Consider the following 23614-nt stretch of genomic DNA (forward strand, 5'->3'; position numbering starts at 1 on the left):
AAACCAGAGTTTAGCTTTTTTTTTTCTGTAAAGGCCAGATGGTAAATATTCAGTCTCTGCAGGCCATATGGTCTGTCACAATTGTTCAGTGCCACAATAGTAGTGCTAAAATGGCCATGCAAAGGTCTTCACATGCCCAGCATGCCCATTTTCAATGAAACTTATTTATACCAACAGATAGTAGGGCAGAATTGGCCCATAGGACAATTCCTAATTTAAAGTAATTGATATCGGGGGGCTGGAGAGATGGCTCAGTGGTTAAGAGCACTGACTATTCTTCCAAAGGTCCTGAGTTCAATTCCCAGCAACCACATGGTGGCTCACAACCATCTATAATGTGATCCCATGCCCTCTTCTGGGGTGTCTGAAGACAGCTAGAGTGTACTCATACACATAAAATAAATAGTTCTTAAATTTTATTTATTTTACGTATGAACTCAGGACCTCTGGAAGAGCAGTGAGTGCTCTTAACCGCTGAGCCATCTTTCCAGCCCAAATAAATAATTCTTAAAAAATAAAGTAATTGATATATTTTTCTTTTCCTTTTTGTTCCTTCTCCCCTCCACTTACATCCTCTCTTTCCCCCTTCCTTTCCTTCACACCCCTTTAGGCTGGCCTTGAACTTGCTCTGTAGTGAAAGTTGGCCTTGAATTCCTGCCATCCTTGCTCTTCCTCTCAGGTGCTGGGATTTTCAGGTACATTCCACTACAACAGGGCTTTTCTCCTTTATGTGTTGCTATGCACTTGAATTTCTCTCTAGGATCTTTTAGTTTAGTACCAAGGGTTAATCCAAAGAAAAGGCTCTTCCACTGAGTTACATCTCCAGCCTCAAATAACTTTCCAGGCAAGGATTTCTGTTCTTATCATTGTTTTTCAACATTGTGTTGTGAATCATAGTCAGTATGCTAATAAGGCAAAGGAAATAGAAGGCATACAGATTAGAAGGAAAAAATCCTCTCCCTAGTTACAGATTAACTATGTAAAGAAAACACATGAAATCCACAAAAGAATTCCTAGAACTAATAAGTGTGAGATACAAGATGAATGTTAAAAATGAATACATTGTATACTAGTTATGAACACATAAACACTAAAGGTGAAAAAATATGCTACCTGGGTTTTGAGTGTATTGTTCAGTGATAGAATACTAGTTTAGTATGTATGATACCCTTAAGTTCTTCAATAAGAATGCATATAATATCACTTACCATTAGTCAGAATGTGCTGAAAAGTAAACCTAGCAAAGTGTTTGTAGGACACATGCCTTGAAAACCACACTGGTAAAATAAATCTTAATAGGATGGGAAGACAGTCTCATAGTCATTATTGGAAGACTCAGAATAATGGGAGTTTGAATTCTCTACAGATTGAAACAGGTTTAAAATAATTTTATAAAAATCCTAGCAAGATTATTTTAATAGATATATTTTTATCTTAAAGCATATATGGATCACAGTAAGATCTATATGAAATGGCAAAAGGGTGTGGAACACCTAACAGGGATTTCTAGTTGTCCATTGACTTTCACATTTTCATTTCCTTCCCTTTTAAACAGAACTTCTCATTTTGAGTTTGGCCTATGGCTGCCCAAAGTAAAGGTTGCAACTGTCCAGATTTCATTGTAACTATGTGTGAGTCTGTGACCGAGTGAAGACATTCTATTTTGATTGAAGTGTAAACTAAATGGAGCTCTCAATTTACTTAAAAACAACAACAATTATAAGAATAACAAAAGTTAACAGATTAAATAAAATACTTTCTATAAATACAGTATGTTCTGTATTGTGACTCCCAAAAGATATGCTGATATCTTCACTCCAGTACCTAAGAAGGCAATCTTCTTTGGAAATAGGGTATTTGCAGAAGTAATCTAGTTAAGAAGTGCTCATATTGAAGGAGGATGGGCCTAATCCACTGTGAGTGGTATTCTTATAAGATGACAGTCAAACAAAGACAGATTCAGAGAGAGTGCATGTGACATAATGAACAGAATGGTGCATCAAAGCTAGTGGTTTTCAACCTGAGGGTCATGACCATGGAAGAGGAGTATCCTTTCACAGGGGATATGTGAGATGATTGGAAAGCACAGATATTTATATTTTGATTCATAACAGTAACAAAATTACAGTTTTGAAGTAGCAATGAAAATAACTTTATGGTTAGGTGGTCACTACAACATAAGAACTATATTAAAGGGCTGCAGAATTAGGAAGGTTGAGAATCACTGATCACCAAGGAACATCCGAGGCTGGAGAAGCATGAAGCAGATTCTTTCCTTAGAGCACTTAGAATGGAGGAACCCCTGCTTTCTGATACCTCAGTTTTTGGCTCCCAGTCTCCAGAATGGTAAGATAATAAATATGGGTCTCTTGTCTTAAGCCACATAATGTGCATGGTTCTAACAGACCTAGGAAAGTAGTACATAGTTCTTTGGGGGTGCTCAGTTTTTGAGTGTGTATTAAGTGGTTAGGTCATGAGGGTGAGGCCCTCATGGATGGGTTTAATGTCCCTATAAAAGGGTGCCGAGAAGAGCTTGTTTGCCTATTCTATGGATGCAGAAAAAAAGCAAGGAAGCACCATCTATGGAGGGGAGGAGTGAAGGAGGAGAGGAGAAGAGAGATACTGTTGCTCTTCTTAACCTAACCAAATACAGAATCTGAATCTGCTCACATCTTGATCTTACATAGACTTAAATTCCATTCCAGAACTGGGAAAAATAAATTTGTAATCCGAATACAAGATAACTTGTTGTTAAAGCCCAAATGGATTAAGTCAGGATGTATTTAAAACTGGGCTGGCCATGCAAAGGTTTCTTACTTTGAGTTCTGAGACATTTGGACTGACTGTACCTTGTGTTTCTGAGAAAAATAAAATCTCACTGTACCAAACATGGACATTGTTCATTGCTTTAAAGCCTTCTCTTTCAGCTTCTGTACGCTTTTACTGCTGATTTGATGTGCTTGAATGCCAGGCAAAATGTAAGGTGAATAGTAGATGCAAGGCCTGGGTGGTTTCCATGGAGACCTTCCTTCCTTTGTTCAGCAGTTGTCAGGGAAACATTTAGTTTCAGTTTGTGGGGTCTACCTATTTCCATAGCTCTTGGAAGGGGTTTTGGTTAAATCTCAACAACCTAATGAATTCAGAGCAGAATTTGTTTCGTTCCTTTAGAATTATATTACATTTTCCTGCAACTCATAGATGTTAACTAATTTTCTGTCTGAATTGATCAGAATACTCATGCATATGCAGTAAACATTTTTTGAGCTTTGTGGCAGAAAACTGAATTTTAGAGACAGAGAAGCTATTGCCAGAAAATTGATATTGAATGCCATATGGTTTTAGTCCATGTGGGTTGTTTTTGAGACAGGGTCTCACACTATCCTTGGGTGGCCTTGAACTTTTAAAAATTATTATTTTATTCTTTAATCCTTTTTTACAGTCCAGTCTTCATCCTCCTCTGGGTCTCCACCCCCGACCGCTCCCCATCCCATACTCCACCCTGCTCCAAGAGGATGTCTCCACTCCTCCACCTCCACCTCACCAGGCCACCCAGGTCCCTCCCTCCCTCCCTCCCCCTCCCTCCTTCCATCCCTCCCTCCCTCCCTCCCGTGATTGCTTTCTTCTCCCTCCCAAGTGGGATTGAGGTAACCTCACTTGGGCCCTTCAGCTTGTTAACCCTTTGAGTTCTGTGGATTGTGTCCTGGGTATTTTGTACATTTTTTGACTAATATCCACATATCATGCATGTTCTTTGGGGTCCGAGTTATCTCACTCAGGATGATATTTTCTAGTTCAATTCATTTGTCTGAAAAAACTCATGATGTCCTTGTTCTTAATAGCTGAGTAGTAGTCTATTATGTAAATAAACCACATTTTCTGTATCCATTTTTCAGTTGTGGGACATCTGGGTAGTTTCCAGCTTCTTGCTATTATAAATAAGGCTGCTATGAACATAGTGGAGCATATGTCCTTGTTATATGTTGGAGCATCTTCTGGGTATATGCCCAGGAGTGGTATAGTTGGGTCCTCAGGTAATGCTATGTCCAGTTTTCTGAGGAACCACCAGACTGATTTCCAGAGTGGTTGTACCAGCTTGCAATCCCACCAACAATGGAGGAGTGTTCCTCTTTCTCAACATCCTTGGCAACAGGTGCTGTCACCTATGTTTTTTTTTATCTTAGCCATTCTGACTGGTGTAAGGTGGAATCTCAGGGTCGTTTTGATTTGTATTTTTCTGATCACTGAGGACTTTGAAAAAGTGCTTCTCAGCCATTTGAGATTCCTCTGTTGTGAATTCTCTGTTTAGTTCTATACCCCACTTTTTGATTGGGTTGTGTCATTTTTTAGTGGTTAACTTCTCATCTTTATATATTTTGGATATTAGCCTTCTATCAGATGTGGGGTTAGTGAAGATTTTTTCCCAATCTGTAGGTTTCCAGTTTGTCTTATTGATTATGTCCTTTGCCTTACAGAAGCTTTCCAGTTTCATGAGGTCCCATTTATCAATTCTTGATCTTAGAGCATGAGCCATTGGAGTTCTGTTTAGGCAATTTCCCTGCCCCCCCCCCCCACTCTGTGAAAGAGTTTGAAGCTCTTTCTCACTTTCTCTTCTATTAGATTCAGTGTATCTGGTTTTATGTTGAGGTCCTTGATCCACTCGGACTTGGGCTTTCTGCAAAGTGACAAATACAGATCAATTTGCATTTTTCTACATACAGTCTGCCAGTTAGAGCAGCACCATTTGTTGAAAAGGCTTTCTTTTTCTCATTGTATATTTTTTTTTTTGGCTTCTTTGTCAAAGATTAAGTTTTATTTCTGGGTCTTCAATTCTATTTCATTGATCAATGTGTCTGTCTCTGTACCAATGCCATGTAGTTTTTATCACTATTGCTCTGTAGTATAGCTTGAGGTCCTAGATGTTGACTCCCCCAGAAGTTCTTTATTGTTTAAAATTGTTTTCGATATTCTGTTTTTTTTTTTTTTCAGATGAATTTTAGAATTGCTCTTTCCATGCCTTTGAAGAGTTGTGTTGGGATTTTGATGGGCATTGCATTGAAACTGTAGAATTGCTTTTGGTAGGATGGCCATTTTTACTATGTTGTGTGTTAATTCTTCCAATCCATGAGCATGGGAGATCTCTCCATTTTCTGAGGTCTTCTTCGATTTCTTTCTTGAGAGTCTTGAAGTTCTTGTCATATAGATCATTCACTTGTTTGATTAGAGTTACACCAATATGTTTTATATTATTTGTGACTATTGTGAAGGGTGTTGTTTTTTTATTTTTTTCTCTTGAGTATAGGTTTCTTTCTTTATTTTTTTAATTTATCTTTTATTGGATATTTTTTAAATTTACATTTCAAATGTTATCCCCTTTCTTGGTCTCCCCCCCCCCCCATTTCTCTAATTTCTTTTTCAGCCTGTTTATCATTTGTATAAAGGAAGGCTATTGATTTATTTAAGTTAATTTTATATCCAGCTACTTTGCTGAAGTTATTTATCAGCTTTAGAAGTTCTCTGGTAGAATTTTTGTGGTTGCTTATGTATTCTATCATATTATCTGCAAAAATAGTGATACTTTGGCTTCTTCTTTGCCAGTTTGTATCCCCTTGATCTCCTTTTGTTGTCTTACTGCTGTAGCTAGAACTTTGAGTACTATACTGAATATATTGAGAGAGTGGGCATCTTTGTCCCTGATTTTAGTGGGATTGCTTCAAGTATCTCTCCATTTAATTTAATATTGGCTGTTGGTTTGCTGTATATTGCTTTTATTATATTTACGATTGAGCCTTGAATTCCTGATCTTTCCAATACCTTTAACATGAAGGGGTGTTGTATTTTGTTAAATATTTTTTCAGCATCTAATGAGATGATGATGTGATTTTTTCCTTTGAGTTTGTTTATATAATGAATTATGTTAATGGATTTCCAAATATTGAACCAACCTTGCATCCTTGGGATGAAGCCTACTTGATTGTGGTGAGTGATGTTTTTTAATGTGTTCTTGGATTTGGTTTGTGAGAATTTCATTGAGTATTTTTGCATTGATATTTATAAGTGAAATTGGTCTGAAGTTCTCTTTTAAGTTCTCTTTTTTTCTGGGTCCTTGTATGGTTTAGATATCAGAGTAATTGTGAGAGTAATTGTGGCTTCATAGAATGAATTTTAGGTAGTGTTCCTTCTGTTTCTATTTTATGGGATAGTTTGAGTAATATTGATTGGTATTAGCTCTTCTTTGAAGGTCTGGTAGAATTCTTTGCTAAGGCCATCTGGCCCTTGGCTTTTTTTGGTTGTGAGATTTTTAATGACTTCTATTTCCTTAGGGGAGAAAGGCTTGTTTAGATAGTTTACCTGCTCTTGATTTAACTTTAGTATGTGATATCTATCTAGAAAACCATTCATTCATCCAGAGTTTCCAGTTTTGTTGAGTATAGTAGTATCTGATGATTTTTTTGAATTTGCTGTTTCTGTTGTTATGTCTCCCTTTGCATGTTTGATTTTGTTGATTTGGATACTCTCTCTGGGCCCTTTAGTTAGTTTGGCTAGGGGTCTATTTATCTTGTTGATTTTCTTAAAAAAAAAAAAACAGTCTTTGCTTTTGTTGATTCTTTGTATTTTTCTCTTTGATTCTATTTGGTAATTTTGGCCATGATTTTTGACTGTTTCCTGCTGTCTACTCCTCTTGGGTGAGTTTGCTTTTTTTTTTTTTCTAGAGCTCTCAGTTGTACTGTTAGGTTGCAAGTGCAGGATCTCTTCAATTTCTTTACCAGGGCACTTAGTGCTATGAATTTTTCTCTTAGCACTGCTTTCATTGTGTCCCATAAGTTTGGGTATGTATGCTGTGCCTTCATTTTCATTGAATTCGAGGAGGTCTTTAATTTCTTTATTTCTTCCCTGACAAGTTATCATTGAGTAGATAGTTGTTCAGTTTCCATGGGTATGTGGGTTTTCTGTTGTTATTGAAGAGCAACCTTAGTCTGTGGTGATCTTATAGGATGCATGAGATTATTTAAATCTTCTTGTATCAGTTGAGGCTTGTTTTGTGACTGATTATTTGGTGAACTTTTTATATGTAGCCTGGGTGACTTCAAATCTTCCTGTCTCAGCGTTCAGAGTTCTGGGATTTACATGTACTAGCCATTATGCTCACTTAGTCCATGTATTTTAACCTTTCATATGGTGTCAGAGACCTGCATAAAACCGTTTACCGACTGTTAAAAAGCTGGCTCACTCAGGCATATGTGTTTATTGCTTTTAGTTGGCTATTATTGAATCAGTAGCTGGAGCTGCTAGTGGTGAGTGGTAATGCTGGTGGGACCATAGATTCTAGGTATGAGCAATTTATATAACTGAAAATTCTCTTGAAGGTTATTTCTATTGTGACAACTTGCCATTTTCTTCTTTACAAATATGTCAGGTGAGGTAGATTGCAAAATGCCTTCCAATGCCTTGCAACGCTTCCCATCAAACAGGTGGAGCCTATTCCTGATCAACATCTTGACTTGTCCTGCAACTTGGGTTGACCATAGACTACAGTAAAAGTGACCTTATTCAGGCTTTGATTCTAGGCAGGAAGAACCATTTTAGCTTCTTACTGCTTTGGGAACTCTGCCACTATGTGGGAAAACCACAGGCTTGGGCTGTAGGAAGAGAGACTGTGAGGAGGAATATAGTGGCGCCAAGCTAACCTGATAGTCACCTGCAGGATCATAAGTGAGCCTGCCTGAGATCAGTGGCACTTGGCCCAGAACAGCAGTGTTGCCTAGCTGAACTCAGCCTAAGTTACTGAGCCCTAGAAGTTTGAACTGAAAAAATATTGGTTTAAGGTATTTTAGGGGTGATTTATTATCCAGTGGTTGATAATTAATATAGCCAAGCTTAGAAGCTCTTGGATGATCAAGGGCCACCTTTAACCTATCTTCTTTCACTCCCAACATTCTTACTAACAGCATCTAGAAGTAATTGTGGCTAATTGAAGGAGAAAAGGAACTATTAGCAGGATTTTCTGTAGTCCCACCTTTCTCTAGGAAAGCTTCAGAGGATGTTGGAAAGCTGCACAGGTGAAGGGCAGTAGGGCCAGAACCACAGCCTGATCACACCATAGAACTGACTCAGTGAGGGTGCTGGTATTCTACATAGTGAGGATTGGATGCCCCCACTACAACAGGAACATTACCTTTAGTGTTGGACTGTCCTTGGAGCTGGGTGTCACAGTCAACTGCTTTTTATACTTTGCATCAGGGACTCAAAAGCCCATATGGATGGCATCCAGCCAAGGTTCATCCTGTGTCCAGACCTTGACTTTGAAGAAATCAGGAAAATATTTGGATTGAGGATGTGGCTTGGTGATAGAGTGCTTGTCTGACATGCAGAAGGCTGCAGATTCTATTCCCTAGCACCCCACACTCACACAAAGTTTTAGCTTATTTAGTTGAAAGCAAGTGGACAACTTCATGAATATTGAGAATATTCTGATGCTGGACAGCCAAAAGAAAAATGTCAAATGTTAATTAGTTCTTTACAACACAGTGGGTGAGGCCATATTCTGTTGAGAGGAAACAGTTCTGAGGCTGTACCTCGGCCCTAGTTTACCTTCATAGATAATGCTGTTGGACATTTAGAGATAGTGGGCCTAACTTGCATGTACCTCTGGCTACTGAGGTAGGAATAGTACATCTTTCTGTTACTGGGCCCAAAAGACACTCCATTCCATAGTGTCCTACCCATGGGAACTGAATAATTTATACCTTGATGAGTCTTTAGGTTGACCAGTTGCACAAGGAATTTGGTTCAGGTGACACTTGTTTTTATTTACTGTTGTTTTGTGGTGCTGGGAGGATGGTGCCTAGGGCTTTACACCTGCTAGGGAAGCACTCTGCCACTGTGGTGGTCAGCCTTGACTACCAACTTGATAGTGTTTATAATCAATCAGGAAACTCCTGCATTCATCTCTCTGCTTCCTGACTGTGGATACAGTGTGACCAGTTAGTTGCCTTACACCCCTGCAGAAATGACTTCCTGCCCTGAAGGATTGCACCCTCAGACTTCAAGCCCATATAAACCCTTCCTTAGGTTGCTTTTGTCATAGTATTTTGTCATATCAATGACATATATATGGATTTAATGGCTACATTGCACCAACTAATCTCTCAGTTAATAACCAAGCCAGTTCCATAATGAAATTCCCCATACCACAGCTGTTTCAGCACTTTGGGATTTGGCTTTGCTCTCATCTCTCTGCTTGTTTGTCCTATACCTCACCCTTAGCTGACACTTTCCTAGTGACTAACTTCCTAAGATTAGATCTCATGTCACTGAGTTGCACTTACATCCATGTGGTTATGTCATGGTGATATAGAGAACTGGAGCGTACTGAATGTCATAAGACCTGCTGTTGGTGAGAATGATCCTGAATATGCAAGAAGTTCCTTATCCAAATTTAGTGCCGCTTCAGGGGTTGGGGAGGATAGTGCTAGGATGTCAGGAAGTTGAGAGGTGTGTTTGTTATTTTAACCTCTAGAGAAGGCCTTCATTGGGAACTTGACAAGCCAAATAATTGAAGTCAGATCGCTTATCTCATCTAAGTTTGGTGTTTCCAGAATAAGTTTAGTTCCATGCCAGAAGCCTCCAGTCTATTTGGATTTGAGGTCAAGAGTAGACCCTTCTTATGATGTAAACTGAACTTACATTTATTCATCCCCTCAGAATGTCAAACATCTTTGTATAATACTACTGATCCACTCATTAGAAATGCCTGGATTTGCCCTATTCTTATTAAGTTATTAGTTTCTTTAAAAAAGAAACATGTGCCCAAAATATTATGTACAAAATATAGAATGTATTGAAGTTAACTTGGGAAAATTCCAAATAGCCTGCAACTATAATTTTACTTTTTTTAACCAACAATCTATCCATCTATTTATCTATTCATCTATCTATCTATCTACCTACCTACCTACCTACCTACCTACCTATCTATCTATCACATGTAGTTCTGGCTGTCCTGGAACTTACTCTGTACACTGGGCTGGGCTCGAGCTCATATTGATCTGCCTGACTCTGTGTCCAGTGCTGGAACTAAAGGCATGCATCACTATACCTGGCTCTTTTTTATCTTTTGAGACAGGGTCTTATTTTGTAGCTCAAGCTAGCCTGGAATTAACTAGGTAGCCCAAGCTGACCTTCAATTTATGGTGATCTTTCCGTCTTAGCTTCCTGAGTGCTGTGATTAAAGTCATGCACCATAAGCCTGGCTTTTACTTTCGAAAAGCACTAAAAATGTCAGAAAGCGAACTATCCGCAACGCTAATCCTTTGGCTTGTTAGTTAAATCTGAGTTGCCAGAACCAGCAGAAGCTTTATATAATTCTGGCAGTTCATTTGCATTCACCTGAGGTTTCTCTGCTTCCAGCTGCACAGAACTTCTGTGATATGCAAAGCCCTGAAACTTGGGCCAGAATCCTGAAAGTAATTTTCTCTTGTAATCTGTGCTATAATTACATTTTAATCCAGGTCTGGTGTCAAGATTGCTTGTGTGTACATGTTGTGTTTTCTTCATTTAATTAGTTCCTGGTATTTAGGTCAAGAGCCTGGCACAGTTTGTCTTTGGTAAATTTTATTTATTACTGTGGAGCCTGATTTTTCTCTCTTAAATTGATGTGGGAGATATTTAAGAATGGTGTCACCCAGTCTGTCTTGTGTTACAGAGCTGCCATGTTCCCGACTAGGCTAGGCCTGAGGCCACGAGCTGCTGCAGGAACATGCTTCTGCTGGGCTCAGGCTACAGGCTCAGACTACCAACTCAGGTGGCCAGAGACACTGTCCCTGCCACCCACAAGATGCCAGTCTGGGAGATGGCTCTGCCAGTCTTCCACACTGTCTCCAAAAGGCTGAGCTGAGCTGAGGCCATCCCGCCATCCACTCGGGCCTGGTAGAAATGAGACTCTAATGCTTAGATTATCCAAAGGCTTTATAAGTTTGGTAATGCTCAATAACAAGATGCCATATAATTGGAGGTGTTTCCCAATTAACTAACCTAGATATAAGTTGTTACCCAGGACTGCTCATGATCCAAGCGTGGTTCTCCATCCTCCTACATCTCTGCTTTCCTAGCTCCTCTTGTTTCTTCATAATTTTACTTAGTATACAAAATAATGGTTTTTGTATAAATAAAATACAACTTTTATTTACATAAGTTACAAAAATGTATTTATTTGGTTTAGTTGATAGTCGTACAGTTTGCTTTACAAAGATGTAAAACACCACACTGGTATATTTTATGAGCTGTACAAGTTAATAGTACAAGTGCTCTGGGAAAGGGAAATGCAAGACTTATGGACAGGAAGATGCTTCATTGGGTAAAGCACTTACTACATAAGACTGGTGACCTGCGCTCAATTACCAGAATCCTCATTAGGGACTGGATGCAATATTGCCAACATTCTTACCTTGATATGGGACAAAGAGATAGAAGAATTGCCCAGAAGGCCAGCTAGCCTGGAGGATCCAGTGAGTGTAGGAGCAACAAGAGAGACTATGCCTCAGAAACAAGAGGAAGGTGAGAATCATCTCTTGAAAGTTGTTCTCTCACTTCTGCCTGCGTACACAAAAGATTAAAAATGCAAAACTTAACCTTGAGAGAGTTCCATCCTTTAGGAGCCTGTAATAGGTGTACAGAGAACTACAATACAAGATGGAAGTTGTAAGTACCGGAGCACAGGGTTGAAACCCTCCTTTTAGATTTTACTCATCGTCATAGAATGTTTGGGGGAACTTGACAGATCCTTACACTCCATCTGGTCTGAATGCTTTGTTCCAATAGATGAGATCAGAGTCCAAAGGACATCAAAGGCCTCCTCACCTGACTAGACAGTCTTCAATAAGGCACACTGTTGCTTTGCACTGTGTTGACAACTCAGAGAAAAGAGCCCCATGCTTGTGAGTGAAGTCTGGGCTTGATGAGTGGGAACCCTTGAAGCTTTGTCCCATTGGACACTTGGTTCTGAAGTTGCTCTTAATAGCAGATGGAATGGGAATGTTTCTGGTGTATTTCTGTGACACTTCTTGCTGACATGATGTTTGACTTTGTCTCTTGCTCTTCATACTTTACTAAATTTTGAAAATGTGATTCAAAATGTACAAGATACAAAATAATATAGAGTAAACTGTTATTTCTTCCCGTGCTCTTGTTTCTAGAGGCATCCAGCAGCCAATTTTGTAAGCTTCAACTTACAGAGATGGCTTACCTCTAAACTATGTGTATTCACACCTTGCAAGGGATCTTATCCCCACTATGGTAGCTGCTGAGCAGCATGGGTTTTTTTTTTTTTCATTTTCTCAGTTTATCTTGAGGTAAACTGAAGATCCTGAGTACTTCTTCATTCCTTGTGAATTGGTAATCTTTTACAGAAAATGACAGAATTCATTCTAGGGCAAGCCCAAAGGGGTAAATGTTTAAAGTAAGTCACAGGATCATTTGGAGAGCTTGAGGAACAGGGTGGGTGGGTTCTGGCTTTCCAGAAGCAAATCCCTGAGCCACAGATTCTACTCATGCCAAGCAGAAGCTGTATGTACTGTTGCCTTCATTTCATGGAGACATCATCGGTCTGACTGATGGTAACTGTTGCTTTTCCCACTCCTCTACAGAAAGGCCACCCACTACTCAGCTCCATCTGCAAAAGTAGAAGCTCTGAACATACTCCTTTTTCTTCCATGTCTCTCTTTGAAGCATGCTATTTTGAAATGTGTTACTAATAGAGAACCTAGGTGACCTGTTTATAGCTCAGTTACATGGGAATTTGGACATTTGATTTTCAACTTTTGTTTTTTTTTTTTTTTTTAGACAGGGTTCCTCTATTTAGTTTTGACTGTTCTGGAACTAACTATAGATCAGGCTGGCCTCCAACTCACAGAGACCCACCTGCCTTTGCCTCCTGAGAGCAGGGGTTAAAGGTGTGTACCACCACTGTCTGGCTGATTTGCCTCACTCCCCTGAATGCTGGGATTACAGGCCTGTTACCACTCACGGTTTTAGGTGGTGCTAGGGATCTAACCCAGAGCCTTTTCTCGGAGACTGTCAACTCTACCCACAAAGCTGCATTCTCGGCCAAAACTATTTCAGAAAACTAATTCACATCTACGTGTAAGAAGAATGTAATTAATGTTTCAGGGATAACATATTCCTTCATGAAATTCTAAGTTAGTATTTGCAATTGTCAACTGGCTTGCAAAACGATCATGTGTAAAGAGCATTTTCAGCTTGTGTGCTGGCTCAGGAAGTGGCTGGTGTTGACCCATGAACAGCTGTTGTTTTCCAACCCTGATATAATGAACAGAACTCTGAGCCTTATCACATGAAGTTCGATGCTGACTTTGAATTGGAGACCTTGAATATCTCACTTAACTTTTTGACCTGGGAAGTTTATTTGTGTATGAGCTAGGGGGCATTATATTATAATGTTATTTAATATACATTATATTGCTAGCATAGAAAAAGATTAATGAGATCTGCTGTCTGCTATCACATCTAAGCCTTGCTTGTTTGCTGTCTTTAATGAGGTGGTTTGGTTTGGGCTTATACTACAGTATGATATTGAGCAATATGATATCGGAGTGCATCTTTTCTTGAGTGGTTTTACTGAAGTGACAATAGAAAGCATAAATGAATGGAAATGGGAAAGCCAGCATGTAATTGATTTGCCTCTTCATTTGTTTCCTAAGGGGCTGAAATGCAGGCTATGAGTGTGTCCTTCAAACTCTCTTCCATGTTGTTGTTATTGAGTGTGCCAATTGACATTCACTAGGGTACACTGAGCACAAGAAAGTAGATCTATCGAGTGGCAATGCATGTATCACTGATATACTTTGTTCTCAATCTCAGGGCTAGGATGAATAAGAATGAACAGTTAGGTTTGAACCAGTATACTCTCCTAGCCGAATAAGTGGGGAGCAGAGCAGTTCAAAATCTCTTATATTCTTGTAGAACTCTTGGCTGCAACATGAGAGAGAACTGCTCTATTTTTGCAGGCTGTATAAACTAACCACTAGACAGTTATTGAGTAAAAAGTTGTACAGCAAACATCATGAAGTATAATTCCTAGGGAAAGCCATGATAAAACCATACCATTGGCTTGTGCTGGGCACTGGAGACATGGAAGACAAGATAGAATGGGGTTTATGGAAGTGATTAACATTACCAGTAGTGTGTTTCCTTTTGCTTCTTCCTTGCTGAGAAGTGAGCTATTCTGTCTCCTGATAGACCTCTTACTCTGTCCACAATGGACTGAAATCACTGAAGCTGAGTGAAAGAAACCCTTCTTTACTTCGGTTGTTTGTGTCAGGTACTTTGTCACAGCAATGAGAAGTCTCACAGAGTGTCATGGAATTGCATAAGGCTTCAGAGTTAACATCAGTCATTGAGTAGCTTTGAAGAACAAATCTGGCTGGCAAAGAAAGAAAGACCCAATTGGGTCCTATGTAGGGGACTCCTGAATGGGTATTGAGAAGCAGACTGGTGTCTGGTGTGCCTAGAACCTTACTTTACATTTGGGTGGGGATCATTGGAAGGGTGGTTTGGATCAGATAGAAGGGCCTCAAAAGCCATACTCAGGACTGAGTTTTTCAGGAAGGAGTTTTACATGAGGAGCCTGGGAAGCACTTTGGAACTGTGGAGCGAATGCTAAGGACTGGCAGGTAAAGGCGCACAGTCTAGAGCAGGATGTAAGCCTGGTAAGCTGAGAGCAGAGACAGAACTTACCAGCTGCAGGGGAGAGGGGAGGGGAGACAGGGGAAGGAAGAGAGGAGAGGGTTTCTTGGAGAATTCTTCTAGCCTCTCCTACTAAAAACCAATAATAATAATAATAATAATAATAATAATAATAATAATAATACGATTCTGTGGCGACCTTTTAAAATACTCGAAAGAGAGAAACTTAGTCAAACCTTTGAACTATTCTAAAAAATTATTACCTTTCAGCTCAAAAGAAAGTATTATTTTGGCCAAACTGGAACATGTATGGATGGCTACTTAGCACAGTCACTTAATCTTACAGCGGAAGGTGGGAGGGAAGCTATTTTAGTGGCCTTCAACCTCCTTCCGGAACTGTGTCATATTCCTCCCAAATGGCCAGTGAATTCTTCTGATTTGTATCCAACATCCAGTTTAGTGTGCATTTGTAAGTTGTAAGGAAGTTGAATTCATCCATTCCTTTTTGCCATGTCTTGCTTTCCACCTGAGAAAACAAATCCTAGTCCAAAAGTTTGCATTCTATACTGGAAATCTGCACAGTATGTAATATAAGTTGGATCCAGCAGAGTGTGTTGCGTGTTTGGAGCAAGCTAAAGAAGAGGGATGAAGGAGGTAGCTTATGAAATACCTCCTGCTAATCGAGTGGCTGCATATATCACTTTCTTAACTTTAGATATTATTAAAATATTTCTACCCACACCTTAGAACTTTTCCATAGAAAATTTAACCAGAAAATACTTGAAATCTTTTTTTTTTACTTGAAATCTTAATGAACAACAACAACAACAACAACAACAACAAAACACAACAGCAAAACCCTTCTAAAAGCAGCCTATCTTTTGGATTGCAAAATCACAGGCTGATGAGGCTCTACTCCATAGGTAAATTCCAAAAGTTTATAATTACTTTCTCTCCTTTGAAGCTTGTGTATTTCAGAAAGGTCTTGGTATGTCTCTAGGAGGTTTGGTGTACAAAGAGCAAGATGTGGTCTAAGGGCTGACTGTACTTATATGTGGCTCTCCTATTTTAGCTAAAGTGCAATGATTCTAACAGTATACATCAAAATATAGAACCAAATGACCAAATGTAAATAATGTGGTTTTCTGATGTCAGATATGGGTGAGTCTTAATGTACCATGATGAGTTTTACCAGCAACTTCAGTTACCTGTTGCAAAAACACTTTCTGCTTTGAAATAGTAGTTACAGTAAAGGAATAGTTTAAAGTCAATTTGATAGTAAATTCATACTTTTTAAAAAGTGTTTTTATTACACTTTATTTATTCTTCTCTTGTGTGGATACGTGTAGCATGGATGCATGTGTGCCTATAGGAGTTGGTTCCCTCCTTTCTTCATATAGATCCTGGGGATAGAACTGAAGTGGTCAGGCTTTCTGGCAGGTGTCCCTGCCTGCTGAAACATCATGGTGACTCCCTTCATTAATACTTTCTGAAATGTAATTGTTTACTTTATGAAATATAGTTCATTTATTTAACCGCCAAGGACTATAGTTTTTTTATATTAGAAGTTTTCCTATAAGACAACTATCTTGATGCTGAAACTACATGGATGCTCTTGGTCATATTTTCCATGTACAGCCTCATGTATAACTTAAGATGTGTAATTTATATACTCACAGTAGTAGACAGATTATGAAACTCACCTATATTTTATTTATTTTTTTATTATTTTAACTTTTATTTATTTTTATTATTTTGAGTTTTTATTGGATATTTTATTTACATTTCAGATGTTATCCCTTTTCCCCATCTCCCCCCAACCCAGGAACCCCCATCCCTTCCCCCCTCCTCCTGCTTCTATGATGATGTGCTCCCACCCACTCACCCACAAATTCCTCTACACTGGGGCATTCACCTTCACGGGACCAAGGACCTCCTCTCCCACCTATGCCCGACAAGGCCATCCTCCCCTACATATGTAGCTGGAGCCATGGGTCCCTCCCTATGTGCTCCCAGGCTGGTGGGTTAGACCCTGGGAGCTCTGGTTGGTTGGTATTGTTGCTCTCCCTATGGGGCCTCAAACCCTTCCAGCTCCTTCAGTCTTCTCTCTAACTTCTCCATTGGGAAACCCTTGATCAGATCAGTGGTTAGCTGTGAGCATCCACCTCTGAATATGTCAGACTCTGGCAGATCTCTAAGGAGACAGCTATATCAGGCTTCTATCAGCATGCACTTCCTGGCATCCACATCAGTGTCTACCTTTGGTGGCTGCACATGGGATGGATACCCAGGTGGAACAGTCTCCAGATGACCCCTCCTTCAGTTTCTGTCCCACACTTTGTCTCCATACATTTTATTTTGAGTGTAAGTTTCATTCACTGTGGTTGAGAATTGATTGTATCTTGGGCATCTAATTTTGTGTTAGGAGGTTAAAAAAAAGTTGTCCCTGGTCTTGAAGAGAACTTATGTTAATGGGAAGTAGAGTAAAAGAGAGAATAAGAGTAGAATGGACAGTATAGAAATTTGAATGAACCATCATGAACCTAGCTTCAACAATTATTAACTCTTGGTTCTGCCTGATTTCTCCACATGCTCAGTCTTCTTCCTTTCTTTTTTGAAATATTTCCAGGGCAATGTATCATGGGATGGGTATTTTTAGACATTTGAATAGAGTGCTTTCAGAATGCACTAGGGAAAAAAAACCTATTATACCCAAGAGTTTAGGAAGGATCTGTAGAAGAGAAATAGTTGAGTTTAGTCTAGGTGTGAAGAAAGATACTCTCAATATGGGGGACAGAACAGGGCCATCAGTTATTGTACTGTTAAGTATTTATGTGCATAGTGCTTTTTTGTTTCTCTGAAATGGGCACCTGAGGTATAATTTACTAAGAAGTGACTTTACTTGTTAACTTTATTTTTGTGATACTGGGGTTGAATCTAGGGCTTTGTGCATGGTAGGTAAGTGTGCTACCACTGAGTTTTATCCCTAACTCTTGACCAGTACACATTCAATTTTGGCAAACCGGGGTAACACATAAGTAGCGGTAATGACTAATCTGTTCTTTCTCCACTCCAATGACTTTCTAGACTTTGTCCATTAGAACTCCTCTTGAAAAGTCATCCGCTCTCTTTTATAAGAAGAGAACAGCCAGTGTTTGTCATCTCTATTTTTGTCTTCAAAAGAGGAGGAATAATCAGTTCTGAAACATTGTGAGTAGGCAGAAATTAATGATTTGAATCAAAAACTTCTCTGTAAACTAGAGGGAAAAAACCACTGGACCATTGCGTACATGTAGGTTCCTGAGGGTACTTTTTTGTTAGTTATACTGTGAAAATTTTGAGGTTTCATCATATAGCTTTGCCTCATTTTTCCTGTTATGAAATGGGGTTTTCAGGATCATTTTTCTTGTCTTTTTCAGATCACAGAACTGTGTGGTGCAAAGCGAGTTGGTTATTTTGGCCCAACACAGTTTTACGTTGCCCTGAAATTGATTGCTGCAGCACAGTCTGGCCTCCCTGTGAGGACAGAGAGTATTAAATGTGGTGAGTAGTTCATATTTATGTTTTATTGTCTACAACAGGTTTCTTATTTGTGTGAATCTTTTCAGTGTATCTTACCTTCTCTGTTAAATATAAGGAAACTCCTTATCAGGTAGTTTTAGTTTCTGTTTTCTTCTTCAGATGGGAAAAAAATTCATAGTGACCTGGGATTAGATCCTTTCAGCTGGCAGCTAAGAGAGATCTTATTCTTTAGCAAGATGACATTGGGACAGGAATTCTCCAGACTGTGGCAAATAATAACATTCCATTTAATTTCCACTTGAGGTACCAGTAATATCATTTAAGGCTCTATTAGGGATTAGGATGGAATAATGAAAGAGTGCCATGGACCTAGCTGTCCTTGTCTTCCCTCTAGTCCTGTCTGCTCATCTTTTAAATCTGTGTTCCTGAATTAGCTGTTCCAATGACTTAGGTACTAAGATTTTGGCAGAATAAATTTATCTTCTCAAGAGTTCTCTTCTGCTTTTTTTGTTCTTTCTCATGCTGGGATGGAACCCAGGGCATCTTGTGCATATGGGACAAGGGTTCTACCACTGAGCTCTGTTCCTTTGCCTTTTTGGAGTTCTGAAGATCCAGGTGCTGACACACGGGGAAGGCATTTTATAATCATTTGTCACTCTAAACTAAATCGGTCAGAATTCAGATTCCCTAGAAGTGCTCAAGGGAGTTGTACAGAAGTGCTTCTAGTTTGCTCATCACCCATTCCCTTGAAATAAATCATCTGGAGTGCTTTAAATACAAAGTGAAAAGATGTAAACTTTATATTTAATTAGCCCGGGGTCCATCCAGGGTAGTGGGACTTTTGAGAACTCTGTTGGTAGTTCTTACAGGGAACCAGGATTGAGAGTAACTTCTTCATGAAAGTTATATGAAACATTTCCAAGAACTTTGCATATAGTATGACTATATATTTCATGATATTGGCGCACAGGACACACCATTTAAGGGAACACATAATATCAATATTGTTTAAGTGCTAAATAAGCATTTAACATGACCCTACTGGTTATACTCCTCCCTCATGTTGATACTAAGCATTTTTGTAGCCTCACCCTGGTTGCAACTAGAATTCAATCAATAACTGAACAGTTCAGCAGGTGAGTAGGAGTGGGACTTATGGACCACAAAGAGTTCCTGCTGTCTTTCCTCTTTGGAGACTGAACATGTGTGAGGACTAATGGAGGGTTAGACGCCATGCAGGCTAGGCTTCTTAACCTTTTTGGAGGGGAGGTGCTGTAAAAATTAAATTCTTCTTGGGCTTTATTTTTATTTTAGGGTCCTGGAATCAAACCCAGGGCCTTGGCCATAATAAGCATATACTTTTCTACCAACTTCCACTCCAGCCCAGAGCAGTGTTTCAAATATGTCCAAAGGAATAGGATTATAAAGGAAACCTATTAACATATCAATAGCAATATACATCTTTATTAATGCATTAAATAAAAGTTCCCACAGTGGTTGAAACAGCTATCACACCTGCAGAACAGTAATGAATATGTTTACAACTGTAATGACACTTAAAAAAACCCTGGAAAGTTGCAAGTACTATAATGATGCCATAGGAGTTGGCTGCCTTCATGCTTAATGGAAAGGAGGGCTTTGACTTCAGTTAGGGTATGGGAAATAAAGTTTTGGGTTTTCCTGCTCTTCTTCAGGTAACAGGCCCCTTGATTTCTTTTCTGTAGTGCCCTTGAGATCTCTGAGCCCTGCTACTGCAATGGTACGATTCCTGTTATCTTTAGGACTCTGTTTCTCCAAAATGGCTCATACTCTTGGTAGTTTGACACAATTTGCAATTGAAAGAGAGAGAACTAGTAGGAAAGATGAGTTACTTTATAGCATGAATGTGTTTATTCCCAAAAGTTTTCTCCCTATTTTTAGGTGTCCTTTTATTGAGTTATAGTTTGGGGCAAAACACTTCATTGTTGTTTGTGAGGCTGCTTCTCACGCTGTGGCCCAGCTTGGCCTTGAGCCCGTGACTTGTACAACTGTTTCAGCCTCCCAAATGACACCTGGCCTTAAAATTCTTGGCAAAGTCAAAATTTGGCAACTTTATGTGGATCCTTGGTGAGATGGTAGAAATTTTTACTGTTGTATGAAATCACAAAGTTTGTGAGCCATGTTATAATTTCAAACCACTATACTTCATTTTACTCTTGTGGTTCATGGCTGGAAAATGACCATTCTCAACCCAGGGGACTTCGTACCTTCAGGAGATTTCAGCTATTATATGTCAATATGTTTGTTTGTCATAACAGTGGAGAGGATGCTACAGTCATCTAATGGGCAGAGGCCAAGGATGGTACTAAATGTCCTACACTATATGGAACAAGACCCCTTCCCCCACAATAACAAACTGTCCAGTCTAATATGCAAGGAAGTACCAAGTTGCCTGAAAGATGAGGATCAAGCCTTTGTAGGTATGGTGGGGTTTCTAATCCTGCCGCCTCCCTGGCCTTTAGATCCTGAGTGAGGTAGAAAGATTTTGGAGCACTGATTCTTGTTTCAGTGGGGTTTTTTCCTCTGTCTTCAAACAAGAATTATTGTATCCAAGAAAAACAGAAGCAGAGATTCTCTAGTTGAACAGAGGGCAGGGGTAGACTCTGTGCACTGCTTATTTGGCAAACTTTGTCTTTGAAGGCTAGAAGAGAATCTTTTGGATGGGACAAGCACTTTGTAGAAAAGACAACTCCTTAGGGTGGGTGCATAGGATGGCCAGGGGTGGAGTAAGAATCCCAGGGGGTAAGGATGGAGCCAAGTGAGCCTGCTGTGTGTGTAATTCCTTCCTTAAGCAGAGATGGACATTTGAATACTAAATATTGTGTTGGGATTTCCCCTTAAGCCAAAGTCAGTTGAGCCCTTTTGCTAATGCTTTTGCCTAATACCTCAATTCTTTTTCTTTTTAAAATTTAGTGGCTCTTTTAACAGCTTCCATCATACCTTCTCCCCATCTCAGCCTTCCTATGGGGATCTCAAGTTGCTCTGAACAAATCCCCCCTGTGCATAGTGATCCCCAACTGGATGGCTGACCAATTGTGTTTTCTAGGCATGCCTTCTCTCTACACATATTTTTGACTTCAGCTTGTTTTTTGCCTCCTCCCTCCTCAAGGTCATGTCCAACCTTATGAGCTTATGAGCAGTACTTTCACCTTTGATTATTTATGCTTATTATAGAACTCTCTGGTAGAATTTTTAAAACAAAATAAACAAAATAAAATACAAAATAAATACAAAATAAAAAACAAAATAAACAAAATTACACCTAAGTGTGTATGTGTGTGTGTGTGTGTGTGTGTGTGTGTGTGTGTGTGTTTGTGTATGCTTGTTGCATATGTGCTACAGTATGTGTGTAGATGTTAGAGGACTACTTTGGGGAGTTGGTTCTTTCCTTCTACCACATGAGTCCCAGAGATCAAACTCAGGTCGTCAGGCTTGATGACAAGCATCTTTAGACGTCGAGTCATCTTGCTGCTCTTTGACTCTTTTATCTAATAAAATCTCTAGGTCTTACCAGGAAACTACACACTGACAGTGGGGGAAGGGAGTGAAGGGACATGAAAGAAAATTTGGTATTTTAATTTATATGCCGGATCTCCCTCCCTATCCTGTCTCTGACATACACACACATACATGCAAGTCAAAACTCTCCAAATGGTGTATTTTAGTGATCTGTATAAGGTATAACTACATACAAAATATTATGTATTTATTGTTTGAGGAAAACTCACTCACTTGGTCATATTTAACATTATAATAGTTCTTATTAAGATACAGATTTCTGACCACAGTGATCCATTTATCTTGTGGCTTTTCCATTCCATTCCAAAGAGCCACATGTGTCTCCTGAACATTTAAAATGTTCAGGACATTTTAATGACAAGCATTGAGGTATGCAGTAAGAGTACAATCTACATTTGCATTTGAAGAGTTTTCACTAAAAACAAATATAAAATACTTTATTGATTTATATTTATATTTTGGCTGTGCTGGGAATTAAACCTAGGGATTTGAGCATGCTAGGCAGAGTGCTTATATCCCTGTGCTATATCAACTTCTTTCACCATTTTATGTCACATGTTGAAATAATGATATGGGGTTAAAGTAATTAAAACTAATTTGACTTTTTAAATTTTCATTTAAAAATTTAAAATTCTTGTTATAAAATTCATATGGCACACAATTTCCCCTCTTAACCATTTTATGTTTGAAATTTAGTAGTGTTAACTCTATTCATTTTGTTGTAGATGCAGTTTCTAGAAATTTCCCACCTCCCATTGTCAGATAGAAAATCTGATTAAACAACTACCCATTTTCCCATCACTCCTTATCTCTGGCAGCCAGTCTACAGCTCTCTACTTATTTGTATTTTACTACCCTTGATGTAGGTATTTGGTTTTTGTGACCAACTTATTTCATTTCGATTTTTTCTTTTTTGTAATCTTTTCTCTTTCTCCCTCTGTATGTGTGTTGTATGCATGTGTCTGTGTGTGCACACCTATACATGTGCAAGTAGAGGTCCACGACATCTGTCATTATCTACTGATGTCCACTTTATTGATTTGAGACAGGGTCTCTTGTTGAATTGGAGAATGCTTGCTCTTTCAGCTATACTGGCTGGCCAGCAATTTATTGGGATATTCCCATCTCCTTCCACAGTGCTGAAGTTACACACACACACACACACACACACACACACACACACACAGCCATGCCCACATTTTTACATAGGTTCTGGGAATTTGAAATGATTCTGGAGAAGTGTCATAGCCAGAGTGGGAGAACATATGAAGTGACGGTGTCCTTAAGGGTAGGGTGGAGTCCTGGTACAGCTGTTAATGTTTGTAATGCGGCACTTGCATTCCATTGTTTCCTGGACCAAATGCATTGGCCAGGGAGCTTATAGATATCAAGCATCTTTTGGCTTTTTTTTCCTGAAGAAATACTTGAAGTAGACTTATCTTTTCATGGCTGGACCGTGGTAGAAAGTATTTTGTATACTCTTGTCTCATTTTATGTCCTTTTTGCAGACTGAGCTGAAAGACACAACTTTCTCTGAACAGTCACAGGATTGGCTTCTGTGTGATCCACAGAGTCACTAAGACTTTGGAGTTGTCCTTGCTTACTTTTTTGCTCAGGTACTCATGATTTCAGAGAAAGTGCCCTTAGTCACTGAACAAAAATTTCTAGGGAACTGGAGAGATGGCAGTTAAGAATACTTGCTGGTCTTACCTTGTTTTTTCATGTGTTAATTTAATTATGATTGGGATATAAGATTCTAAGCAATGACTACAAAACGACCTCCTGTGATCACTTGGCATACAACACTGTATAGTAGGTGCTTTACTGGTTAATT

General features: G+C 39.1%; 1 protein-coding gene across 11 annotated transcripts in view; it reads left to right on the forward strand.

Moving 5' to 3' along the window:
* Window positions 1–23614, forward strand: part of Reps2 (RALBP1 associated Eps domain containing 2) — a 226836-nt gene that overhangs the window by 46859 nt on the left and 156363 nt on the right. For all 11 annotated transcript variants that reach the window (XM_034485279.2, XM_076918714.1, XM_034485280.2 and 8 more), the window contains exon 2: window positions 18120–18243. In XM_034485279.2, coding sequence (XP_034341170.1) covers window positions 18120–18243 — 124 coding nt within the window. The remainder of the gene's footprint in view (window positions 1–18119; window positions 18244–23614) is intronic.

This window comes from Arvicanthis niloticus, chromosome X (assembly GCF_011762505.2).
Source record: "Arvicanthis niloticus isolate mArvNil1 chromosome X, mArvNil1.pat.X, whole genome shotgun sequence".
Classification (NCBI taxonomy): Eukaryota; Metazoa; Chordata; class Mammalia; order Rodentia; family Muridae; genus Arvicanthis; species Arvicanthis niloticus.